General features: G+C 42.8%; 1 protein-coding gene across 1 annotated transcript in view; it reads left to right on the forward strand.

The window, feature by feature from the left end:
- Positions 1–17,236, forward strand: part of fstl4 (follistatin-like 4) — a 123,924-nt gene extending 106,688 nt beyond the window's left edge. The window contains exons 9-17 of the mRNA XM_077505302.1: positions 883–1,003; positions 2,326–2,487; positions 4,654–4,788; positions 4,991–5,017; positions 6,648–6,766; positions 7,836–7,985; positions 9,830–9,937; positions 14,893–15,002; positions 15,089–17,236. Coding sequence (XP_077361428.1) covers positions 883–1,003; positions 2,326–2,487; positions 4,654–4,788; positions 4,991–5,017; positions 6,648–6,766; positions 7,836–7,985; positions 9,830–9,937; positions 14,893–15,002; positions 15,089–15,779 — 1,623 coding nt within the window. The 3' untranslated portion in view covers positions 15,780–17,236. The remainder of the gene's footprint in view (positions 1–882; positions 1,004–2,325; positions 2,488–4,653; positions 4,789–4,990; positions 5,018–6,647; positions 6,767–7,835; positions 7,986–9,829; positions 9,938–14,892; positions 15,003–15,088) is intronic.
- Positions 17,237–19,494: the final 2,258 nt, after the last annotated feature.

Below are 19,494 nucleotides of genomic sequence, written 5' to 3' on the forward strand. Positions count from 1 at the left end.
ATGTTTATCAATTCCAGCTCACTTTATTAAGAAAACCAAATAGTAAATATTCCGCAATGACAATTTACCAATTTGAATTAGCGAAATATATATACATGGTATATATAGTGGCCTTATGGGCTGCAATTCATGTATCTACAGTATATTAAAAAGCAACTATACAATTAATAATACAATTAGAATAATTGGGTTCAATTCCATCTTTAAAATCAAATCTTATTTTCCATTTTTATTTTATTTTTTCCATTAAAACCCTAGTACTATATTTATATGCAGGTTGATTTTTTTTTCCCCCCAAAAGTGGTCATTGGTCAATAAATAAGATTTGAGTTGACATAGGTTTCTGTTGTAGAAGTCCCGCCTTCAGCAACTTTTCAGCTGCAGTTGACGCACCATTGGATGTAATACATGTCAAGGCTTTTATTTTTATTTTTTATGTCACACATGAGAATTGTTGACTGCCCTCGAGCAAATACGCGACAAAGACGGGTGGGAAATGCCACTTGGCGGAAAGACAAAAACACGTAATGCCTTAATCCGCCGTTAAGATGTGTGTTGCAGCCCCCCAGGCGCGCGTCTCCGCAACAAACAAGCGCCCCCATTCGTCAAGCTAATGGCTGTTATATTTTTAACCCTTGCAATTTGTCAGCACCAAGGATCAAATTCCCAAACGCCGGCCGGCCGGGCGTTGATTCATAGTCCCGCGATCCCGCGTACACCCCGCCGCGTTCCATCAAGCTGTCCGGATTTCTCCCCCCGCCCACCGTCCCCTGGCCCCCCTTTGGTGGCGGCATTCCATCCTTCTCCCGCGATTCCCACTCCGTCCTCGGTCGCAGCCTCCTTTCCCTGTTTCATCTGCCGCCTGCCGTGTATGTGTTGAAGGACTTTGGGGATGACGGCTCGCTGTACATCACCAAGGTGACGACCATCCACATGGGGAACTACAGTTGCCATGCCTACGGGTACGAGGACCTCCGCCAGACGCACGTGCTGCAGGTCAACGGTCAGTCAGGCCAACTTCCTTTTCCAGTAACACCGACCTTTTACATCACACGCCCTCGTTTCCTTTGCGTCCCTTGTTTGCATTTTCATAACTCAATTTCTTTCCTTAATGACTTGTTGCTTTCCTTCCTTTCTTCTTTCTTTGCCATCCTTGCATCCTTATTCTCGTTTCCTTTCCGTACTGATTACTGCAAAGGTCTTGTTTCCTTACTTAGGTCCGTATGGTAGTACGTACCTCAGTAGGCTGAATATTTCCAGCAGCACTATTGCTGCATTCGAGGATGGTCGGAAGTCGGATTTATCAGAGTTGGTTTTTCCCAGTTCCAACCTGAAAGCTTTCGAGGCGAAAGTAAACAACCAAAATGGCAGATAGTGGTAAATAGTTTTTTATTTTGGTTCTTAAAACTCATTTTTGACCTCCACAAACTTCATTGCTTCATTTATTGTTTTTATCTTATTTCATAAGCATTCCAAATTCCATACAGTTCAGTAATTCACCATATAATTTCATGCCAGGAGATAGCGGCGCACTGTCACGTACGTTGCGTTACGTCAAGTTCTGTTCGTCCAATTTATGAATGAAGAAAGTTTTACTTTTATTTTACCATTCACGGTCTGTTTCCAAAGGGGTCACCATTGTAGAGTGACGTCACTTGTAGTCCGTTGGTGAAGTGGTCCTTTTTTTCCTGACTTCGCAAGTTGAATTTCCGAGTTCAAGGGGGCGTTCCCGTACACACTTCCTGATTTGAACTCTGAATAGTCCGACTTCCGACCATCCTCGAATGCAGCATTTGTCCCTGCATTGCAGTCACAGCCACATTGGGGTGTGGGAGGACTTTAAAAAGCTTTGCTTTCACAAGCAGTGTAAAAGCAGTCAATAAAAGTCGGATGAACACACATTCAGGTCTTAAAGGAACATAGAGAGGACGTTTGTTGTATTCCAAAATGTGTTGTGGCCATTTTGGTCGAATTGTCTTCTTTGCTTATGGTAGTCGTTCATCCCTCCTGCATAGATGCCAAAGCCATAAAAAAAAAAAAGAAAAAAGAAAAAAAAAAGAAGAAGGTAAGGAATTTGTCAGGCTCTGAGGTGCTTTTGCCAACTGGAGGTGTCATTCATCGTCTACATTCTCTCACAGCGTTTCCCCCCCCTCGGGCGCCGCCGAGTAGTCCAACATCTTTTTCATGCAGCAGCCGCAATAAAGCCGCCCCCGAGCGCTTGGCCGCGCCAATCCATTCCGCGCCGCCGTGAAAGTAATTCCGCATTGCTGGTGGTCTTACTCGCCCCAACTCTCCCTTCCTCCTCCTCTTGTTTGCGCCTCGCAGTCCCTCCGGTGATCCTGGTGTACCCGGAGACGCAGGCCCAAGAGCCCGGCGTGTCGGCCAGCCTGCACTGCCGCGCCGACGGCATCCCCGATCCCAAGCTGGTGTGGCTGAAGAACGGCGTGGAGCTGCAGCCGCGCTCTGCCAAGCAGCTTTCTCTCAAAGGTAACCACAGGTTCCTTTTGGGGGTTTTTGGAAGTCAACCAGAATTCACTGTTGGCTTTTGATGGCCAACTTTTTATTCATGAACCCCCAGGCCTTGTTCAATTTTAAAACTTCCCTTTCACCTTATTTATTTTCTTTGCTTCTTTTACTGCATAAAGTTTCTAGCTAACATCAATTCTTGTCCGTATAGAATCTTTTAATTTTAAACCCTTAAAATCTCACTGTTTGAAGCACGTTATGGTTTAAACTAGGGTTTGGATTGTTACAAAGTAGGGTTTCAAACAAAAAATAGGGTGAATAAGTGTTTCAAATTAAGGTTTCAGGGCAAAGTGATGTTTTGAAGTCAGTTTTTAAAGACAGGCTGGCATTTCAAATTCAGGTTTTAAGAGGGGTTTATGGTTTTAATTTCACGTTTCAGCCCGTTTGTTTTTATTGGGGAAAAAAAAAGTAAGGTCAGAATACTGCACACATAATTAAATGTCTAACAAAATAAACAAACCAATTAGATCTCAGTAGCAGGGTCCCGGATAAATTGACATTTGTCATACGGAATTAAAAGCTCAATTAAAATCCCTCGCCGCCACGTCGCCTGCAAATAAAGACAAAAAAAATCCACTAATTTAATGAATGCTTAATTCAAAGTGTTGCCAGAAAAATGAGAACATAACCGCTTTGGACGTCATTAAAGTTTTTTGTTTTTTTTCCCCCCAGTACGAATGATCACATGCTGTTATCGGGATCATAAAAAAAAAAAAAAAAAAAAAAAAAAAAAAAAAAAAAAGAGAGAAATGTCAACGGCTGCAATTAACACTGCGCCTGCTCGACACTAATTGCCAGGTGTCTGTTTCTTACGATTACGTGAAAGCCTCGCTTTCTGACATGGTACTGTGAGGTGAGACAAATGTTATTCGATGGTGTTTGATTTGATGACGCAAAAGTCTGGAAGAAAGACTGAAACAATCAGACAAAATCTCAAGGACAAGTTCAACTTTGAATGGGCCAAAATCAGGCAAAATGCCCACTTGGATGGTTGAATTGCTTGTTAGGCATTGCTTTTTTTTTTGGTCTTCTACTCATTATAGACATGTTAACAAAATTCAGCTAGGTGAAACTGGCTTTGGAGTTAATAAACACTGTATGCACAATTTACGAAACGCTTCGGATGAACCCGCATTGATTCCAAGACGTGAATGCCGGAGTCATGCGGTTTGTTTTTATACAAAAAAAACTGAGCAGATGTACAGAAAGCATTGCCCACAGGCAACGACAAAATCTCAACATTTTGCAACTAGGCTTTGGCCATCTGTTTAACATACGCTTGAAATTGGGTAGAAATCGAGCAAAATACTGTCGACGATAAGTTCGCCCGTGTCCCGTTTCTTTTTCAACACGGTCTTTTCTTTGTGGGCCATTTTTTTGATGAACGTCCGTATCAGACGGAGGCAGGATGGCAAGGGCGAGAAAAGTGGACGCTTCTAAAGGGAGCTCATCTATAGATGTTTCTCGAAAGGTGCAAAAGGGCTGCCTTTTGATGTTTCTGCCCGACACACCGCCGCCATCATCAGCAAAGACGTCCTGTGACGTCCCTGCTGTGTGGCGTCCAGTCATCAGAGCGCCACATCGAAGGAAGATCAGAGCACAGCTGTGCATCACGCGGCCCCTGATGATGACCTACTCATCCAAATGGCACCACTGAAAATATGCATATGCTTGGCAATTTAACATATGCTGTCTATTATACCAAGTTGGAAAGAGTCCAATATTCTTCCTGTGAGGACGTTAACACATCAAACTTTGACGGCAAGCTCCGCCCACTCGTTATGATGAAACCTCACAACTTCTTTGCCCATTTGTTTAGTATCGTGCATTCCAATTTGGTTGCAATGAGATGAAATTAATTCTGAAGGACCCCTAGAAATAAAGTAAAATGGCCACTTCAAACCAAAATGGCCGACTTCCTGTGTCTTTTCGGGCATGACTTCTTGAGACTTTTTTTTGTGGGTCTACTATCGATAGGCACGACTACCAAATTTCACATTGCTACGTGAAACTGGCACTGGGGGCTGAATTTTCAAAATATTAAGATACAATTTTGGGGCAACCCAACTCATTTTCCAACTTTTTTTTTTTTTTTTTTTACGTCTTCTTCGATTCACTTTCTGTTAGCTAACGGCAGCGAGCTGTTCATCGGCAGCGTCCGCTACGAGGACACGGGCGCCTATACCTGCATCGCCAAAAATGAAGTGGGCGTCGACGAGGACATCTCTTCGCTGTTTGTGGAAGATTCTGCCAAGAAGACACGTAAGGAAAAAAAAACAAAAACAAAAAAAACAAGTAGCCTTATGAGATAGAATTATACATTCTGAGGGTTTAGGACCAAACCTGCTATGAAGCGCGAAAATTTGTCTTCAGAAAATTTGCAAGCGGTTGAAATCGTCTTTTTATGAGCTATCAGAAGCCAATTCACTCAGTTTAAAGTTGATGTCTTCCTTTTGTGTTCCAGTTGCAAACATTCTGTGGCGAGAGGAAGGTAAATACATCTCAATTCCATTTGTATTTCTGTGATTTGTTGGCATGCAGTGCAGTTCTCTCTCTCTCGGGCGAGTGAATGCATATAAATGACAGTATATGTGCTGTGCTGTGTTGTGTTGTCCACAAGAAACAGCAGCTCTCCAGCATTCTTTTTTCCTTCCCCACCTTGCACACTGCCCGGGGTGCGTTTCATCAACTGCCGCTCGCACACAATCAGCTTTTTTTTTTTTTTTTATCCCATACCTCCAGCTCCACTGTTGCGGAAAGCATCCAATCCTGCCTGGATGCTGTGTACATTATAAGCAGAAAAACAACAACACTGCTTCCATACGAGACTTACTGCTGTTCATGACGCGCCACAATGTGTTGTACAGTGTGCCGGCGCGGGTGCTTTGTGCGCATTTATCAACGGGTGCGCAGCATCCGCCGTGGCTGACTTGTCAGTTTCAGGCTGTTAGGCAGCGCACGTTGGCCGTGTTGTTACAAATGTGACGTGTTGACAAGCTGGCAGGCGAGCATTCGGCACTCCGTCGACCGTACGCGTCGCCATGTGCTTAAGACGCGCAAAATCGGACTCAATGATGCTTGCTCAATCGCGTTTATATACATTGTGCCTCTATAAAATCATGTTTGCATGCAGAAAGTCGGAAAATGAACAACCTCATTCAGGTGAAGTGAGTTATCGGAATGACGCAGATGTTTGACGTCGACAAAACAATGGTGGCAGCGTCTAGAATGTTAAACGTCAATAAAAAGATTTGATGAATTACTAATTGGTCAGGAGGGATTGCTTTCCTTTACGATCTGATCAGCATGTACATTGGTGTGAGCATATGTGGCTTGATTACTGTTCGGTCTGGGTTTGTAGGGTTGGCATTTGGGATCAAGGATTTGGAATAAGATATTTTATTATCAACTTACAGTTGGGTTAGGGTTGGGTTAGTAGGGCTAAGATGAGGTCAAACTTGGGTCGGGCTAGGATTGTGTTAGCCAAGTTAGTCGTTTCACATTAAGGATGTGATATAAGTGAAGCTGAATTGGCAAAAATGTCCTCCATACATCCACTCGCTTTCAGGACATTAATGTACGTGTTAAGAATTGGCTTAGTCGGGCTAGATGAGGTTTAGTTTAGGAGTTAGAAAATGGGTTGAGTTGAGGTTAGAATTTAGAGATGGGTAAACTTTCAGTTCCGGTGTGATTAGGATTGGGTTCATAAGGTTTGGTGTTAGGTGTGGTAGGGTTGATTATAAATTGAAATTAGCGTGTATGGTTTGGGATTAGGATTAGCAGTTTGGTGGTCAGGTAATTTTTGGGTTAAGCTTGAGTTATCCATCCCGTAAAGTTGAGTTGGTGAAACGTCCTCCTCGCACCCCGTAGCTTTTATATCAACAATAACATGACACTAATTGAATTCTGATTGTTAAGAATTGACTAATGTGCAAGCATGCTAAATCGCTAACAGACATCTCACCCCCGCACCGTATTCTCACGAGAATTTAGTCAGATTTCATACGGAAGTGACTGAAGCAATTTTGTTTGTTGACTTCCTGAGAAGCTTCGTTGTTAATTGATGACTTAATCCTTACCCCTTAAACCACTCCCATTATGTTGCCGGCATGTTTCCACAGGTTTGAGCGTTGGCAACATGTTCTACGTGTTTTCCGACGAGGGCATCACGTTGCTGCAGCCCGGCCAGTGCGAGATCCGCCGGCAAATCAAGCGCACGGAGAGGATCGTCGCTACATACGTAATTCCCGTTTGCGTTCTACCAGAAGTGGCAAAAAGTACTCACACTTTGTACTTAGTAGAAGTACAGATTACTTGTGTAAAAAAAAGATGCTGGTGAAAGTAAAAGTGGCGAGTTGGTCTTCCACGAATTATTTTCCTCTCCACAAATGCATTTTTATTCACGACAAGTGATCTTGGACTTGGGTAATAGGCCTTCATTTGTTTTCCGTGAGTCCTGACAGGATTATCAAATGTTCAGTGCAATGTGTCAGCAACCTCCCCCTCATCTAGTCAGAGTGGGCTGCTCCCTAACACCCCCAAATGTAATGGGATTATTCGCATCCTTTAGCATAGACTGTAACACAGTCGATACTCGGGCGGGTAATCCACTGGGAAGTGGAACAATGGGCTTTAGGTGCTAAAAGTTGCTTGTTCCGTAAAGGGATTGGGCCTTTTACGGCGCCGCCTGTGATTGTATTAGAGATCAATAGAAACTCAATAAGCCGCGCATTAGCGAGTTCCTGCTGCAAACAGCACTCGCTGCACTTTCAACGCTCGCCAAGCACAACCCCAACGCGAGCGGGGAATTGCTGGAGGCAGACAAAAGCAAGGACATAAAAATGTGCACTTGGAAATGACAAGTAAAATGTTACTTTGAAGATTTTGCGAAGACAAACGGTTATACTGTAGGTCGCTGAAAAGATTTTAAAACAAATGGTCAAACATTACTTAAATGATTATGAGAAGAGGAATGGCGAATGCTGCATAAATTATTGCAAGAAGAGCAAAAAAAAAAACCCGCACCATTGGAATTTATGAATTATGAATGATTAACATGGTTTCTTCAGTCATCTTGTTTGAACATTAGGCCCGATGAAAAGACAAATGTGTACGCTACAATTTCATTTCTAAGAATATGAGAAGAGAAAGCAAGCACAGGATGCATTTTTTTGTCATCAAACTAATGTTGCTATCTGCTAATGTAGCCGTCTTTTTGTAACCTCGTTACGGGGACGTGTCATAAATCAAATCTGCTAATTCAGTTACGTTCTCCCCCCCCCCCGGCTTCATGCTCGGCCCCCCGGCAGGAAGAGATGTGCCCCAAAGGCGAGGGCCCGTCCCCCCAGCGCTGCGTGTGGTCGTCGGCGGTAAACGTGCGCGAGAAGTACGTCTACGTGAGCCAGCCCCTCCACAGCCGACTGCTGGTGGTCGACATCCAGGCGCAGCGGGTGGTGCAGGTGGGTCGCAGAAAACAGTTCATTTAAAAGCCTCCCCGCGGCCCGATGCATGACGGGAAGTGCAAAAGGTCAAACTTGTGGAGAGAGCGGTTTCCATTGAGACTTAACACTTTTTTTTCCTCAAAATGTATTAGATTTATCCTTAAAATTATCTCCAAATGTGGCAACCATAACAAGTTGTCAATATGATTTTTTATTTTTTTTTAATTAAAAATATTGATTATAGTTAATGGTGAGTTTACAAAACAAAAATCAGTTTGTCCTTTTGTGATGTTGATTTCAAATTTTGTGGCAAAAAAATGAATTGAATACATTTTGAATAAGGCTATAGCAGCAAAATAAAGTAAAAAGTGAGAAAGGTACATAATAGTCAAGGGTTTCATTTTTAATAAATGTGCAAAAAATTTCACTGCCTATATCCTACATTATCCTCATGGGGTATTTTTGTGTCGAATTTTGAGGCAAAAAAGGAATTGAATCCATTTTTGCAATAACACACTAGCGGGGGGTGTTCAGCATCTCCCCGTGCAGTCATGCAGAAGCAGCTTAATGGATTGTGTTATTCCTGCTTGCTGACCCTTCATGTCTCCTCTCTCTTCTGCCTTTTTACTGTAATTCATTCTCCGTCCTCCTCCTCCCCCGCCCGAGTCTATATCGGCTCTATCCATCACCGTCCCGACCAGCTGAGCACGTTTAGCACGTCTGTGTTGGCATGATGGGACATATGCTGCCCAACAAAATCAATTCTTTCCAAATGTCAGGCAAAATGTTACATGGACGCCAGTGGAGCAAACGGTCAAGACGGTGCTAAGAGGCCCGGCAGAGTTTTTCTTGACCTTTGGTTAACGGCTCAACCAAAACATATAAATCGTTAAGTACTCGGAGAGTGAGAGAGAGCAGACCTCCCCCAAGGCTCTCATCTAAATGAGCCTCTCCCCGACTTTTGAAGCCACTCTTTGAGATGTGTAGCATTTTGGCTACCGTTCATTTATTTGTATTTTAAAACTGTTCATTTTGCAGCAGTTTTTTTTAATAAATTAAAAAAAACGTTTAATTAAAACTTTGATTTGACAGATACACACCAAATAATGTCTAGATCAGATCTGGATTAAATTCACCTTGACATTCCAGTTGCTGATCTTACATATACAATACGTCACAAATTTAACGGAAATAAGTATTTTTGTAATTGATCGTATTTGTCATGAGTAGGGTCATGTTTGGGTCATGACCGTGAGGTCTTGTGTCTGTTTTGAACTGATGTAACCAGCATCTAGTTTCAACTGGTAAAACGCTATGTGATGTCAGAAGCTATGTGATATGTGGAATCCTTAATCTCTTTATCTGGTCAACAGCCAATCATATAATTCAATGTCAGTCCTGTTACCCACGTCTAGCCACAACCAATCGGATCGACTCGTTGTCTATATAAGCCTGTCTGAGGAGGGTGCGTTTTTGTTGGATTATTACCTCGGTTCCATCTGGCCACCTGTTCCTCGATGCCTTCTCGTCGTTTCTGGTCTAGTCAATTTAGTTCCTCGCCTTTTGATATTATGCAAATAAAGTGTTAAACTCTTATTTGTGTCTGCGTTTTTGGGATCCAACCCCAGAACATAACAGTATTCATCAGGGGGTTATTCCAAAATGTGCAAAAAATTATTCTAAAAGTATGTTGTTTACATTGTTGCCAAATGTGCAATCCGGATCAGATCCAGATTCAATACTGTAATGCCGACTCATCATAAAAAGTTCATGTATCAAACAATGTAGCTGGGGTGGTTCACTAATGGAAACCTGATACAGATCAGAATTAAAACCAGTCCATCCTGTGGTCTGTTTTGCAGGCAGTCGCGACAGATCCGTTTCCCGTGAAGATGCTTTACGACAAGTCACATGACCAAGTGTGGGTGCTAACGTGGGGCGACATGGACCGGACGCACCCAACGCTCCAGGTACATCACCATTTTTTTGTAAAATTGAACCGCCAAAGCCGGTTTCACTTGGCAACATGAAGTTTGGTCAACAAGTCTACCATGAATAGACCCACAATAAATAAATGAAGCCATGACGGAAAAGACACAGAAAGTCGGCTATTTTGGTTTTTCCTGGGGTCCGTGCGAGGGCGGAGCATGGCAGCAAAGTTTGCCGACTGGCCCATAAAAGCACAAAAATGTTTTAAAAATTCAGTCCCTGATGCCAGTTGGGTTGAAGCAGCCATTTTTAAGACTACTTCAAATAAATATTCCTGCTCCCAAATCTGAACCCCGTACACTTTGGGCATGGGCGACAAATGAAACGGTGGAGCTAATCCCCACGAGGGTCCGGGACATGCGGGAAACGGTCTAAGGGGGACGGCGTGGTCATATGTATAATAGTCACAAACATGTTTACGGCTGCGCTCGGTCCCGCCGGAGGCAAAAGGTGCAATTATAACTGCGGCAAGGCGGCGTGTTTACAGCCGTCTGCGTGGTTACGACGCCTCGCTGAGGGGTGATACTCCCCCAACAAAATTGATGACTCTTTGGAGGAGCTTCGCCTCTTTTCTGTATTCAGATCAACACATTAAAAGGATTCTCTTCATTTTACACTTCTTTTAACCCTTGAGAAGTCCTTCAGAAGCCCACGTAGACATTCCCTCCTCTATTTCCATGCATTAAATTGTGTTCAAACAAATACAGGATTTCAACACTTGTTGGCATTTTTGGCTAATTTAAGTAATAGAGAAAACTTTTTTTTTTTTTATGAATATCTGCTGGCAAATTCCACTCCCAGTGTAATCATTCAACACAGCCAAAATAATGTGAAAACAAAGATGAGTGGAAGGCTTAAAATGTCCCTGGGTTCTCTTCAGGGTTCTTTACAGATCCAAAATTTGGACGGATCCGCCATCAGACTGCATAATTACACATTTCTATTGTTTGCTTACGCACAGTTGTTTAGAACTCAGCGCTTAGGGTCTCAAATGAGGCGTACAATTATTTTTTTTTTAACGACAAAACAATTCCTCTGTGTGTAATTAAAAAAGCAAAGCAGAGTGTGGCTTTGCATAACAATCACGCACCCGTTTTTGTCAACATTTTTAACCATCTTCTTCTGGAGGAGAGTTAAAATATATAAATAAATAAATTACTCTTCTTGGGAGGAGTTAGATCCTTTTGGACTTGTTTTAAAAATGTCCCCCACAAAGAAGTGACAACTCGAGAGGATTGTTTTTACAGAAAAGACAGATGCTAGTGAGCAAGTTATGTGCAGCTTGGAGGCAGTCACATTTTCACTGTCAACTTCTGGAGTGGCGTTTTTTTTGCGTGAAGAGGATCTCGCTAGTCAGTCATACGTTAACCATGAAATTCTATAGTGCTGTTATTTATTTAAACAAAAAAATAAATAAAGAAATCTCATCTGTATTTGTCCGTTCAGATAGTTTGATAGAAAATTGTTGCAAGTGAACGTGCAGCAAGCAATTCAGCCCCATTTTAACCATCAACTTCATTAGTAGCGTTTTAGACAAGATTAGAGACGATTTCCATCAGTTTTTTGCCGCTCTGATGTTTGGGGGGGGGAAAGAGAGACGCTTGCAAGCGAGTCAGATGAAAGCCCGGGATGAAGTCGCAACAAAGGGAAGCGGGTGGAAAGAGGCTTAGCGCACCTCGGCCGTGTGATAATACCCGGCGAAACCGTATTAACTCCCGCCATTGTATCCCGTCACCTCCTGCGTTTTTCTGCATGGTCGGCTCGAGTGCTGCTGAGATGTTGTTGAAAAGAAAAAGGCAGGTAAGAGAGGGGGCGTTTATTTTTTTGTTTTTTTTCTGCTTTTATTATTTATCAGCTCTTTGCCGGTTTGTTAGAGCGAGCGCAGACGGAATGGAGGCCCCCTGCTGGGCTACGGCGAGATGCTGCAGTGTGTTTGATGCCTTGTTCTTGTTTAAAAAAAAAAAAAAAAAAAAAAAAAAAAAAAAGCTCAGTGTCTAAATGTAGAAGTGGCAGGGTGGTCCAAAATCAGAATTTATTTTATGGAAGTTGTCAGTTGCTGAAAACTAGGGCATTGCTCATTATGGGTCAGATCTTTATCAAGGGCGATGCATTTATTTTTACAAATACAGTTTTACAATGAAATTGTAAATATGTGTGTGTGAGTGAGAGTGGGGCGGCACGGTAGTCGAGTGGTTAGCACGTCCGCTTCCCAGTTCTGAGGTCTCCGGTTCGAGTCCAGGCTCGGACCTACCTGGGTGGAGTTTGCATGTTCTCCCCGTGCCCGCGTGGGTCTTCTCCGGGTACTCCGGTCTCCTCCCACATTCCAAAGACATGCATTGCAGGTTAATTGGGCGCTCCGAATTGTCCCTAGGTGTGCTTGTGCGTGTGGATGGTTGTTCGTCTCTGTGTGCCCTGCGATTGGCTGGCAACCAGTCCAGGGTGTCCCCCGCCTACTGCCCAGAGCCAGCTGAGATAGGCGCCAGCAGCCCCCGCGACCCTTGTGAGGAATAAGCGGTCAAGAAAATGGATGGATGGATGGATGAGTGAGAGTGAGTGAGTGAGTGAGAGAGAGAGATTGAGGGGAAAAATAAATACCATATATAAAATGAATAGATTGTTGTTGATAGAATATTGACAAAAATCTATTGTAGCAAATAACATCTTTTACAATTGATTAAATGCCACAATAAATGTTTTCTGGTTTTATTTGTAGAAATGAATATTAAGCTCAATTTACAAATCAATTCTAAATAAAAACTTACTGCCCCGTAATCTGTGCAGATGTGTAAATAATCCTTGGATACGATGCAAGTGAATAATATATTGTATCAAGGACAAAGCGCTTCCATGCCGTACTCCAATAAAATGATTTGGAAAGTGCCGACTCGGCGGCAGGCGAAGTGAAACATGACGCTTGTTTTGTGCGCCACATTTCAGAGACAAGCATCTCAGAATGAGAGCCGTTATCGAGGGGAAGCGATGCGGGGGTCACATTTCACGCGCCGGCGTCGTCGACCTTTTACGATGTTTATCAGCGCCAAGACGGACGACGATGTCACCTGGGGGCGCCACTTGCTTATCTCGCCTGAGGTGGACGTGCGTGAAAATACACGCACGACATACAAACAAGAGCAAAACGTTCCTTTTTCCTTGCATCAAAACAGGAGATTATACTTAACACAGAGTAGTGTTAATTTCAGCAACAAAAACTAAAAAGTAATTTTGTCAAGACACTTTTTTCACCGGACTAAAACCCTCTTAATAAACAATAACTGGGATTAATGATGTCGAGACAAAGACGAGACGAAAATGTCCTTCACTTTAATAAAAACTGGACTAAAATGTTTTTAGTTCATGAACAAAGACGAGATGAAAATATGATTCTGTAAAATCTTTTTTCTGCTAATCTATCACATCTGTGACGCTGTCATGTGACACACAGCAAACATGAGAGAGACAGGAGATTGACTCCCGGCGATAGGTTTAAAAAAATAAAAAAATAAAAATTTGTTATAACTTAATCCATCGGCTATAACGTTCCAACAATAATGTTAAAGCGAGTACTAAATATCTATGTAATGATATCCAAATATTATGATGCGATATCACGATATGAAGCTCACAATACGATTATCACGATATTGTGGGGAGGTTGGTGATGTTAAAAAAAGGTCACAATATTGTAAAAAATGAGCTCATACTTGTACATAACAGCATATGAACTACCTCAAATCTCTAATAACACTTTAAGGGATACTATTCAAGAGTTAAAGGGACACTACACTTACTTAGCCCATTATAGCAATAAAAAGTTCAGATTTTGTCTAATTAATTTGATACTTTCATTATTTTTCACGTACAATTAGTACCTTTAAAAACACATTTTGCAACTTGCTGTCAACTGAAAATGATGTCCGAGGGCTCAGGTAACCAATCACAGCTCACCTGTTTTCTAGGTTTGGTCATGTGACTGCTAAACTAATGCTGGCTAACTTATTAGCTCATTGCATGGAGCCATAGTAGCCACTAGGAGTGTTAAAAAAAAATAAATCGATTTGGCAATATATTGCGATGCTACAGCACGCAATTGTCGAATCGATTCAATAGGCAGCCAAATCGATTTTTTAACATCCATTTTTGATGGAAAAATACTCAACAAAACGTCTAACTTTCACACCTTAAGCATGGAAGAATGTTATATTAATGGAACATTAAGCCTTAATATTTTATTTCAACGCTGTTCAAACATGAAAAATGTTACAACCTGTTTGTTAAATACAGTGGCTCACAGTTCTAAGACTGAAGTTTCAGATCAATAAATAAATTTTCATACAAATCTTACAGTGTACATGTATAAGTTTACTGAATGATATTTTCTAAATCTGAGTAAAAAAAAAAAAAATCGCAACAATCCACTTGTAAATTCATATCGGGATTTTTCGGTATCGAATCGAATCGTGACCTATGAATCGTGATACGGATCGAATCGTCAGGTACTAGGCAATTCACACCCCGAGTAGCCACTGTAATTGTGTGTAGTTTTTCATCAAAAAGATGAGAACATTTTATGTGAAATAGTCTTAGATCTGAAGTTTCAATAATCTGCTGACAAAAATAAATAAATAAATTAATTAATTAATAAAACACATACGGGGTAAAATGGTTGTCCTGACTAAAACTAGACTAAAATGTTGACAGTTCTTTGTTGATTAAAACTAGACGAATAAAATTATGTTTTCTTGGACTAACATGCTAGCTAGAGACATAGTGGACTAAAAAATGGACTAAATAAAAATGGGATGAGGTTGACTAACTGTGATAAAAACTAACAAGCAGGACTGAAATTGGACTAAAACGGACTCAATTTCAAAACGGCAGACAAAATTAACACGAACCCAGAGTACATTTGTTGTGCGCTTTCCCGGCCTCCTTGCAGGTAATCCCTCAAGCAAGCGTGGGTGAAGTCCATCATGCCGTCCGAACCTCCTTCCAGCGGGTCAGCGACTTCTTCATCCCGCCGACCAACCTCATCATCACTCATGTCAGGTAAAAGCCCACAGCGCTAAATGACACGCATTCATCAGCGCCAACTGCTCCATTAAACCTCCCGTGGTGGTCTCCGTCCGCCAAAGGTTCGCCTTCGTCTTCCTCCAAGATGAGCCGGCGGTGCACAAGGTGGACCTGGAGACCTTCCGGCGCGTCAAGACCGTCAGCTTGAAGGACCACGGCTGCGTGCCGGCCAGCATGGCCTACACGCACCTGAGCGGCGTCTACTTGGTCCAGTGCCGGGGCGGCCAGGCCCAGCTCCTGGTGGACGCCGTGACGGACGCGGTGGTGGGGCGCAACCGCGACCTCGCCGGCCGGCCGTTCGTGTCTCCCGACGGCCGCTACATCGTGTCGCCCGACGGAGGCGGAGGCAACCGGCTGACGGTGCAAACGCTCTCCTTCCAGGGCGAGATGCTTCTCCGGCAGGAAGTGGAGGACTCAGTCGCCGCCTCGGACCTGGTCTTCCAGCCCTCCTTTGCCGCGTCCAACCAATACGTAGTGGTGGCCGCCTCGGACTCCAGCGCGGACCTGCTCTTCGCCGACCTGTCCTCGGGACACACCGAGGTCCTCCGGGGCCTCAAGGAGCCGCTGGGCCCTCGGAGCTGGCCCTGGGGGGCGCCCTACCGGGTCGTGGTCTCCAGCGGGCCCTTCGGACAATACCTGTTGACGCCGTCGGCCCGATCCCTCTTCGTTGTGAACGGCAAGCAGAGGACGCCGCACTGCGAGGTGTCGGACGTCACCAGGGGCAACACGGTGGTCTGGGTGGGTGAGGTATGAGCATCAACCCAAGCAAAGCATCAGTAGGACTTGATTCCAAATAAGAGGTCCGGGTTCATTGCAGAGCGAGGAGGAGTAAATGTGTTGGGATTTGTGTTTCCAAAAAAACAAAACAAAAAACAAAAAAATCATTGTTGTGATAGTCCCGCTGGGAGAAAGTGTCAATGGTGTTCAGTGCGACACAATTGTACATGATTGCACTTCCCTTCCGTCTTATCACAGCAAGTTACAGTTGGTACCTGACCAGGTTGCCACACCACGAACTATGCACAATGCTCACTTTTTTAGAGTTAAAAAAAAAAAAAAAAAGCTTTCGATTGTTTGGTTTTTTTTCCCCCCGTTTGTGTGTTGATCGTCTTCACCAGTGCTAACCACAAACCGTCCGTCAGTCAATGTCCGCATTTAGTGTCCGTGAGTCCTTTTAGACACGTATTAACGCCCCACACCGTCCCACCTTTCGTATACGTCACCTGATTGGAATTGACGTTGGAACTGCAGACCTGTGAAACTCCACTGAAGGCTGTGAGCATTTGTATGCGCTTTAGCGACGACTTCTAGCTAGCCAAGTGGCAAATCAACACGGAGTGGACATGTAGCTTGATAGAAATTGTCGATAAGTACGCGATACAGTACTTAAATCACGTTAAGAAAAATAGTGCAGGGTTATATTGAACTCAATTGATTAGAATACGAAAATAAGCTGCTTGTGGAACAGCATAACGTTAGCTTAGTAATTTAGCCCTCAAAGATTCATACCAGCATTTGGGACTGGCGCTCAGTAACGACACCAGCGATGCAAAGTGAAACTTGCAAATAATGCGCATCCAACAATAAAAAACCCTTTTTACAAATCCTCGCAGCCTTTTTTTTTTTTTTTTTTAAACCTCCGGTGACTTATCACAATATCATACAAAACAGAAGTCATAATAATTAGTAGCTACAAATTCCCAGCGACGTAAACTGCAAAGTGTGTCGGAACTGAACACAATTTGTGGCTGATTTATGCTGCTAGCTTAGTTTGTCAAGACAATTTTGGCAGCTGGAGGTAGCATATATTTGGATTTATTTACAAATTGAATTCTGCATATGGAGAAGAGACAGTGTGAGACGTGCATGCCATCGAAATCGATTGTCCCGTCCGCCAGATACCTCAGTGACCTTTGTAGTCGTTCAACAGTTAATCGTGTAAAAATAGAAAAACAAATTCACATAATTGTTCATTTTTGATCTCGTACACGTCGCCAACGAGCTAGCTAGCCCAATCGTCTCCAATGTCAGACCGCCAACGGTTCGATCCGTGGGTCATACCTCCCCACGCTTGTTGTAGATAACGTGTTTAGGACACATGGCGAAAGTGACTGTACAGGTTTGTTTTTTTTCTGTATGCATTTTGTGTCTTCTCTGGTTGACCAGAAAATTGTTTTTTGTAAGAAAAAGTCCAATAAAACACGTCTTAAAAAAAAAATAAAAAATACAAAATCAACGTCTCGCTTCATTCATATGGAAGGAAGCACACTCAAAATTGGCAACGTCGCTCGCAGGTCCTTGTTTGTTTGCTTTTTGTCGAGTCGTGAACTTTGCTTCAACTTCAACTCCGGGGCATAAAAAGTTGCAACAGACGAGATGACATGAAGGTGTTTCCACGGGCGACTGGCAAGTATAAGCGGCGTGTCATCACATCACCCAAGCACGCACACAACGGAGCTGCGCTGCAACTTGCCCCTCCGCTACAACAAACTTTTTCACACATTTGCACTTTTTTATTTTTTAAATGTACCATAAATCACATTTTTTCTCCTCCATCTTGAAAATTCCATCTTGTTTGTTTTCCAAAACATAGCACACCGTTTGTCCTAATTCCAACCATCCATTTTCCAAAGCATACCACATCATGAGTCAATATCCATTCAGCCATTTATAATTATCCAAAGCATACCACATCATTTGTGAAAAATATGTATCAACCATCTTTAAGTTTGTCTTCCGAAGCAAAACATTGCCAACAAACTCATCCAGCCAACATTTTCCAAAGCATACCACATCATGTGTCAAACATCTCTCCAAAATCAAATCAAATGTGAGGATTTCTTGAGGTGTTTATATGTTAGAGTGTAGCTACTGTAACAATTGTTGCCAGCAGACATCAAGTCAACATGTCTGAAAAGTGTCGACTACAAAGCGCAATTTGAGTAGTTGGGAACAAATACTTTTAAAATCATCAACTCCAGGCAAGATGAGGTGTTGAAAATTGCTGGTGCAAAAGTGCACCGGTTCCGGGTGAGCAATCATCACCTCTGCCATGCCAGCGACGTTTCCACCTTTTGTTGACACGTGCGGCTAATTGACCTTGTAGCAATTAGCGGCGTCACAGTTCAGCCGTGCTCTCGTTTCTTGCAGGTGAGCGGCAGCCGCCGCCCGCGGCTAACGTGCTAACGCGCTAAGGCTCGTTATCGCGCCTCACCGGCAAATAATTTGCGATTGACACATGACGTTGATGAGGTGCTTCCACACTTTGCTGTTCACGGGGTTGCAATGTTAGCATTAAAAAAAAAAAAAAAAAATTGTTAAATGGATTAATTGGTTAATTTTAATGGAACTAAAAACAGAAACAAGAAGGCAATCTTGAAACCCAAATCTTGGTTTGAAAACGAAACCCTTATCTGAAACCTTCATGCTGACTTGAAACCCTAACTTTCTTGAAACTCGAATCTTGGATGGAAACCCTAATTATTTCCTTAACTTGAAACACCAATTTGAAAACATAACCCTGACATTAGATTAAACCACAACTTGATACCATACTTTTTTTGAACCCACAGCCCTAACCTTTATGTGAAAATTGAAATCCCTAACATTGGCTTTAAACCATAATCTCAACCTGAAAACACCAAATTAAAAACTAACCCTAGTTCAAAACGCTCGTTTTAATCCACATCTCTGGCTTGAAAACCTAATTTAAAACCTAATTTTGAACCTGGCTAAAAAAAACAAAAAACAAAAAAAAACACTAATTTGACATCCTAACCTTTGTTAGAACTCCCAGAATGACCTCATTTGAAACCCTTACATTACTTTTAACCCCTAATTTGAATCCCTAACCCTGTCTTGAAACCTTAAAGCCCAGGCTTGAAAACCTAACTGAAACCCTCATCCTGATATGAACCCCTAATTTTGACATGTTAAGATTGTTTTGAATCCCACATTTCAAACCTTATCGCTCTTATTTAAAACCTTACCCAGGCCTGGCAACTTAGATTTTATACCCTAACTTGAGATACTAAGGAAACCCGAGCCCTGCGGTATCTAAAGTCACTTTTGCATCAAAATCTACACGCCTCTTTTTGACACATCACTTGAATTATCTAAACGCGTGAAGCTGCAATGGCAGCAGGAACGTGCACGTCCGTCGCGCTTGGGCAAGTTACCCGTTCGACTTCTGACAGACTCCATTTTCTCCTCAACTACAAGACGACAAACTTTTTGTCTCCTCCAAGCAGATTTGTTTTGTTTTGATTTGCAAATCACCCGACGTTTGTTTCTTTCCCCGCCGCTCGCTAATCCTGCTCGGATTACGCCAACCAACACCTGCCGCCGCCGCAATCGAGTGTTTATTCAGACTCTCTGCAGGTGGCGAAGACGATGGCGACGTCGCCGTCCCTCTCACCAATTTGCAGCACAAAATGTGTGCGTGAAGCCAAGCCATTGAAAAGGTCAC

Source organism: Festucalex cinctus, chromosome 18 (assembly GCF_051991245.1).
Source record: "Festucalex cinctus isolate MCC-2025b chromosome 18, RoL_Fcin_1.0, whole genome shotgun sequence".
NCBI classification, from domain to species: Eukaryota; Metazoa; Chordata; class Actinopteri; order Syngnathiformes; family Syngnathidae; genus Festucalex; species Festucalex cinctus.